The 8,057-nt window shown below is 32.1% G+C and overlaps 1 protein-coding gene across 1 annotated transcript; it reads right to left on the minus strand.

Moving 5' to 3' along the window:
- Positions 1–771: 771 nt before the first annotated feature.
- Positions 772–1,737, minus strand: LOC137711857 (transcription factor PRE3-like). The gene is made up of 2 exons (XM_068451014.1): positions 1,609–1,737; positions 772–921 (listed from the first exon to the last, which is right to left on the minus strand). Exons 1-2 carry the CDS (start codon positions 1,735–1,737, stop codon positions 772–774), a joined length of 279 nt encoding a protein of 92 aa, XP_068307115.1.
- Between the last annotated feature and the right edge of the window lie 6,320 nt (positions 1,738–8,057).

The following is an 8,057-nucleotide window of genomic DNA, read 5'->3' on the forward strand; positions in this document are numbered from 1 at the left end:
AAGAGTTCAGACTGGAAAATTGATTTTCAATTTTTTTCATGCACATTTATATTTAATTATAATTTTGAATTAGATAAAGTAAAGGAGAATCAAATGATATAAATAAATAAAATAAGCAAAAAAGAGAAAAATAGTATGCAAAAATGATTTTCCTTCAGAATATATTCAAACGATTTAGTTTATGTTTCTATTAATTAATTAGTTCGATTTTTTTTCTTCATTTTAAAAAGGAGGACAACTGTTGGCAAGTCAAAGTTATCCACCCTTTCTGGGGGCCGAAAAGACTCACAGAGGCATTTCAGTATCTCCCTGACCACAGTTAAGCAGACTCACCAGCACACCATATTCAAATGCTACTTTTTTTAGCTTATTAATTAGTTCGATTTCAAATGCTACTTTTTTTAGCTTATTGTCGAACTAAGAAGGCACACAACATACCATATTCCATTTCAGAATTGGACAAAAAAAAAAAAAAAAAAGGTGTGAAATATAGAGTGAGCATGCCTGCCAAGTAATATCCACATGAACTAGAAGATGAGAAACTCTAGATAAGAGAACTGATCAAGTCCATTTATTATATCAACTCCATAACACATTACTACAGCTTTGCAAAGGGATTTTCTAGACCATCATATAGTTCATAAATCTACTGAACAAAAACCCTAGAAAGATAGCTATGGCCCAGATCAGAGAAGAAAAACGATGCCTATTACATAAACTGGTGACAACGATACTCTGCTGATGAGTTAATCATAGTCTCCTTAATTCCTTCTACTGCGAAAGTAAGCTCCTGATTACAGCAGCTTGGGCAGTGTCAGTTGTTGCCAATAACTCGGACAGCCGCTCACTTAGATCGTCCACCTCTCTGTGCAAGTTTCTAATGTAGTTGCACGTTTCCTGTAGCAGTGTGGATGCTGAAACCTGTGTGCATATGTAATTCACTTTGATTAGCATGATATATCACATTCTAGTAACTTGAATTAGCACTGTAAACTATAGATTAACTGATTAACTCAATTCAACTTCCAAAGTAGGAAAATAATTTTGCCCGGATATATATATATATATATATATATATATATATGTATATGAATGTGTGTGTGTATATATATATAATATATGTATGTATGTATATATATGTTCTTCAGGAAAGAGTGATTCATTAAGAAGAATTTATAGAGAATTATATATAGATAGAGTAGTATATATGAAACGTACCCCACAATCAAATCTCTACCCTTTTCTTTTGTTAACCGAGAGGGTTAGAACTACAGACCTAGCCTATTCGTACCCATCACTCTACACAAATAGGATACCTAATAGCTTAAAATAAATTTTCTACCTCATATCTTGATCAAATGGTAAGATGGGAGCTAAATAAAGTATTATAGCGGTTACAAGACCCATATATAAAAAAAAAATATATGTATTCAGTTTAACCTTCTTTGCTTATCTTTGGATACTATAGAGCAAGGAAAGCCCAAAAAATTCTTATTATATTTGTTTTTCCTCTTTTATATAGTGATCTCATATGAAAGAGAAGCCAAAACCTAAGCGAAAACAGTATGAAAAGTACTTATAGTTAATGAAATAGATAGATGTATGTACCTTGCCAGAACGTCTACTATTGCGAATCTCAGGAAGAAGCTGTTGCAACTTGGAAACAAGATCATTAATCTGATCGTCGGAGATTCTTGAACCACCGGATTGCCCAGATCTTGACCTTCGGCTAGACATTGCGAAGTGTGTGAGTTGGTAATGTTAATTTGACGTAAACTGTAAAATACTAAAAAATCGAGCTGAAAACTAATGTTAACTCAAAGGGACAAATGGGAAGGAGTTATAAGTGTCAGAACTTCTAAGTGCATGAATGTCACAGAGAATCACAAGGTGGATATTCAACTTAGAAAGTGTGGAAAGAGAATATGTGTTGAAGACAAGTTATGGAGCTAAGTTTCTGGTATTTTATAGAGAGAGAGAGAGAGAGAGAGAGAGAGAGAGAGAGAGAGAGAGAGAGAGCAAAAACAGAAGCTGTGGGATGTTGGGTAATGTTGAAGACAATTGCATGAGAGAAAGGGGTGGGCTAAGTCTGTATTTATATAGGGTTTTGAAGAGGAGAGAGAGAGAGAGAGAATATCAAGTCAAGTTGCTAGAGAGACGCCATAATTGATGTCTCTGCCTTGTATTTTGCAATTTCCAAATTGTCCTTCGGAAGATATGTTTCAATGTGATTGTCACGTGGGGTGGTTTGGATGTCTTTGGTGAACTTTCTTTTATCTTTTCGGGTGTAATTATGTTTGGAAGATAAACTTAAAAGAGAGAGAGATATAGGTCTGTATTTTGTAAATACAAGAATTTCAAGAGAATTGAATAAAGTTATAGGTTGTCAATTCAAAAAAGTTATTGTGCATTCTAAATTTTTTATCTTAAAAAAAAATATTTAGAAATAAAAAATGAGTTTTTTGAAGTGTTGTTAACATCTCCTTAAAATTAAATAGACTTAAATTGTATGGTTACAAGCTTACAATGTTAATTACAAGGAGACTCTTTAGAATAAAACCTTATACAAAGAAAGAAAATAAGTGTGCTGGATTAGTGTTGTGTTTTGTGTGTATCTTGTGTGTTGCGTGTGTGTGAGATTGAGGAACAACCAAAAGTAGGGCTACGTGATGAGCGGTCTTAAGTGTTGACCAGTCAAAGTGATGAACAAACCATGTTCTTTGCCCTAGCAAGGTGATATGGCGCCACGTGTCGTCACTGGAGCCAAAGCGTTACGTCGACCTGGGCATAGTGATTCATGACTTCTTATATGTTATATATGCTAATTGGTAAGTCATATTTTATAATAAAGTTTGTGTTGAGATCACTGCACGCTCTGATCCTAGCTAGTTGATGCAACAATATTGCCAAGTTAAGCAACCAATTGTGTATTCTGCTACAGTGTTAAAAGTTTCGGAGTTATGTTGATATATTTTTTCAGTCAGTCCCATTTCGTTGAAGAATTTCTAATAAAATAATCAAGTTTATTTTAGGATTTTTTGTATGTCTCACTCTACGTTGTATTTGAATGTTTCTGTTACATCCTACATTGTTCAAGAGAGTGGATGCCTTATATGTATATTCTCATATTTACCTAGCACGAGGCATTTTGGGAACTCGCTTAACTTTGGAGTTACATTCCACATCACCCAGGGAAGTGGATTCTGTAAGCCTTATATGTATATTCTCATCTCCACCTAGCACAAGGCCTTTTGGGAGCTCACTGGCTTCGGAGTTCATCGGAACTCCGAAGTTAAGCGAGTTCACGCGAGAGCAATCCTAGGATGGGTGGGAAGTTCTCGTGTGAGTTCCCAGAAAAAAAAAAAACTGTGAGGGCGTGATCGGGGCCCAAAGTGGATAATATCGTGCTTCAGTGGAGTCGAGCCCGGGATATGACAGTTTCAACCGTCTATTTTTTAGGTTAGCTCTCAAATATCATTTCTACAAAAAAACGGAACCTTTGGATTGTTGGATTAAAAGTAGTCATTATAATGTTTCTTTGAAAAACTGTATTTATCTATTTTGTTCACTACAATTGGATGTCTTAGTGATTTTGGATTTGTCTAATTTTTTGTAAGGATGATCTATGAATGGTATACTAAAATATAAACCGTTTGGATAGTCCAAAAAGTTTACGGAATAAGCACCACAAGGATAATAAAATTATGAGGGAAGGGGATTTTTTTAGTGGTATTTGTAGTTCGTTCTTTTATTTTTATTTTTGTAATAGGGTTGGAGCACGGATGTTTAAGAACGTTCATTTACACTCGAGGTTCCGAGTTCGAGTCTTGTCAACTTATCGCTTATATGAAAATAGAAAAACTTCTCCATGCAACAATTAATTCTGAAGCACTACTAGCTAGTTGATGCAACAATATTGCCAAGTTAAGCAATCAATTGTGTATTCTGCCACAGTGTTAAAAGTTTCGGAGTTATGTTGATATATTTTTTCAGTCAGTCCCGTTTCGTTGAAGAATTTCTTATAAAATAATCAAGTTTATTTTAGGATTTTTTGTAAATCTCACTCTACATTGTATTTGAACGTTTCAACTGTCTATTTTTTAGGTTATCTCTCAAATATCATTTCTACAAAAAAAAAAAAAGAGGAACATTTGGACTGTTGGATTAGATGTAGTCATAATAATGTTTCTTTAAAAAACCGTATTCGTCTATTTTGTTCACTACAATTAGATGTCTTAGTGATTTTGGATTTGTCTAATTTTTTTGTAAAAATGATCTACGAATGATATACTAAAATATAAACCGTTTGGATAGTCCAAAAAGTATACGGAATAAGCACCACAATAATAATAAAATGACTAGGGAATGGGATTTTTTTAGTGGTATTTCTAGTTCGTTCTTTTATTTTTATTTTTATTTTTGTAATACGGTTGTTTAAGAACGTTCATTTACACTTGAGGTTCCGAGTTTGAGTCTTGTCAACATATCGCTTATATAAAAATAGAAGGGTTGTGATTTTCACACACCCTTAACTACTTTTCCCACACCCCTTCATATTTTTTAATACTTAATTTGTATTCTACTATTTAATCTTCCATATATACCCTTCCATATTTAATCTTTCATTAATTACTATCAAAAAGTAGGAAGGGTATATATGAAAGATTAAATAATAGGATACCAATTAAGTATTAAAAAATAGAAAGGGATGCGGGAAAAGTAGATAAGGATGTGTGAAAATCACAACCCAAAAAGAAAAACCTGTCGTGCAACAATTAATTCTGAAGCACATCGATCGAGAACCACATTAAACAATTTAAGTACACACACATCGCAGCAGTAGTATCCAATGATTTTAATTTGATGATCTTGATGATGATGGCATTGCTCTTCTGGTGATGCACAAGCGCACTTGCTGTGGAATCTTAATTTTAATATACCAAGCATAAATAGTACATCCATAACCAAACTAATAATGTTGTATTTATATATGGATGCAGAAATATAATCAAACTTTAGTGAGAGAATAAAGATCTAACACTGTTGTAGTAAAATAAATTTTGATCAATATTTTTAGAGATATGTAGACAAAACCGAACATGATTTCCCAGACACGTGCTTGTGATGATCCAGTCCATTTAATAGTTGTAAGGCTACTGGAAAGTTGACCAATTATTTAGTATGCATAAAATAAAAAAATTTGTAAACCAAAGTAACTAAATTATTAAGTTTATAAAAATATATATAACTTGAGAAGACTCTTTACCTTATTGGCCCATCAACCTGGAAGGTCCTGATCCTTTCCTTTGTATATCATAAAAGTAATGCTATTCATATCATGTTTTTATACCATATTTCTATACCACCGTAGATGACATCTGATGTGGACAGCCACATCATTTGAAAATTTTGAAAAACCTAAGGAAATGAATAAGAAAGACTCATCGTATACCACAATATTCATTTAATTAACTAGTTTTTCTTAATTATTAGTTTATTAAATAATGAACTAAATTTAAAAATCTGATTAATTCAAATGATGTGGTTGTCCACATCAAATACCACATAAGATGGTATGAAAATGTGATATAAAAACATGATTTGAATAGCATTACTCATATCAGAAATCTCTAAAATTAAACAAATGTTCATAACAAATTGGTTCCTTCCTGCAGGGTCAACGTTTCGACTTGCAACATAGCATTCATTAGTATCTAGAAGCACTCAAATATCCCTGGTATAGAGGTGCATATATATATATATATATATATATATATATATATACACTGTGTTACTATAGTTTAATTCCTTTCATGTTTTTTTTCTTCTATGAGTAATTTCAAGTTCATATATACTACATTGCAGAAAAAAAGTTAAGAAAATTATAAAAAAAAGTTTGAAAATTTTGAGTTTTAACGATAAGGACAAAATAAAGAGTAAGATGAATAGTACCATGATTGACTTTTTAGTGTAAAAATGTGATTTTTCGTTAAAATGATCAGTACCAAGAACTTTTCGTTAAAATTTCCAAAAAAGTTAGCAGGGAGTCTAAATTAACCGTCACAACTACTTACTTTTTAGATTTATGGCTAGAATAATGAGACCTAAGATTTGACGATGACCATAGAGAAATAAATTATGATTTGAACTTCATCTAAAAAGAAAGAACCTGGCTTCTCTGCCTTCCTACTTTTCATATACTCTCATTTCCTCTTATTTTGTGCGATCACGGTTAAGTCACATCAACATTTTATATTGATTTTTTTATAGAGATAATAAGACAAAAAACAATAGTAATATAAAATGTTGACGTGGCTTAACCGTGAGCGCACAAATAAGAGGGGATGAGAATGTATGAGAAGTGGGAGGGCAGATAAGACAGGTCCAAAAATAAAAGCGTGAGTCAAAAAGCGAAAAGTTTTGAACTTTAGTAAAAAGCAAATTAAGAATCAATTTTTATGAGTTGAGTTCATTTCATGTTTTTTTCATGAAGAATTTTCTTCATGTTACATTGAAAACGTTAGTTTATTAAATAGAAGTGTAAACTAATCATTTCTTAAGTTTTAAAGAAAACGCCAAGTAATACCCTTCATTATTTGTAATTGTTTGATGAGACTTAAACCCTAAACCCTAATTTGATTTACAAACGAAAATTTTGGTAACTCTAAAAGAATAAGATAGGGCGTATTCAATTGGAATTTTGAAGGATTTTAATTCTTTTAATGAATCTAGGGATTTTGGGTGTATTCACTTAAATTCAATTAGGAATTTAAGTGATTATCTTAAATTCAATGTATATTCAATCAGAATGTTAAGATAGTTTATTAAAATCCTTAGAAATATGAGTGTATTCATTTAGAATTTTAAAGAAGTTTATAACATCCAGGTGTATTCAATTAGAATTTGAAAAAGTTGAATCAGAGGGAATTAGACGTAATATATTTTAAGCATCCACAAATCTCACATTTTCCCTAGAGTTTTCGAGAGAATTGAATCAAAATTTTACATGGAATCTCTACAAATCAATTAAACTCCATAAAAATTCATGAATTTATAAATCCATTAAAATCTCTCAAATCTCCAATTGAATATACTCCCCAAATAATCAAATTTAACTTGAAAATAAAAATGGGAGTCGAACTTTTCGCTACTTGTACTTGAAGCAACAAGTCCCGAAGTTTATTAAAACTAATGCAAATTAGCAATCGACTTTCATGCGAGTTTAATTGATTAGATGCTAAGAAATTTTACTGCCATGTGAGTCCACCAAAACAAACTCCTGAAGTATCTAAAAAATATACATGACAAAAAGAGAAAAAAAAAATATGCACACATCAACACACAGAAAGAAACAAGCAGCAATGATCGATGCAGCTGCTTGATTAAATGATTAAAGTTTAGGTGTATGTTAAATAATATACGCTTGGTGGGAATTTAAACCAGTGACGAGAGGACCTAGGGCTCAGCGTGCATCTCGCAGGCACATGACCTTGCGATCGAACGGACAGCGCGGACTGTGCTCAAACCTCATTTCTTAATTAATTATCAATTGTTTATGGTAAACTTCCAAACCCAGTTTCCAGTGGGCTGCTGTTTTCAGATTGTGTTTAGAAACAGTTCAGTTTTTGAGACTCCAAGAAAGATATAACTCTTTAGTCTCCCAGCATATGCTTTGTAGTCTGGAGTCAGTACTATCTCCTTATATTATGATTTAAGTATGCTCATTTAGACGTACTTTTTCATGTCTTAATTATTATTATTTCTTTGCGAAAAGATACTAGAAATGATACAAACACAAGACTTTACGTGTAAAAATAAACTTCTTGATGATTTGAGCTTCAAATTTTTTTTAGCACATTACTTACTTAGTTCAGATACATTAATTTATCAAAATCCCGCTCTCCAATTAAGTCGGTGAATGTAAGCTTAATTAAACTATTTTTAAGCCTAGGTGAGCTTGATTGAGCTTTAACAGTCCAAGTCAAATGATTAACTTACCGATCTGATGGTTTTCATAATAATTAATTCAGAAATTAGGAGTTTAGTACGTGTGATTA

This window comes from Pyrus communis, chromosome 13 (assembly GCF_963583255.1).
Source record: "Pyrus communis chromosome 13, drPyrComm1.1, whole genome shotgun sequence".
Classification (NCBI taxonomy): Eukaryota; Viridiplantae; Streptophyta; class Magnoliopsida; order Rosales; family Rosaceae; genus Pyrus; species Pyrus communis.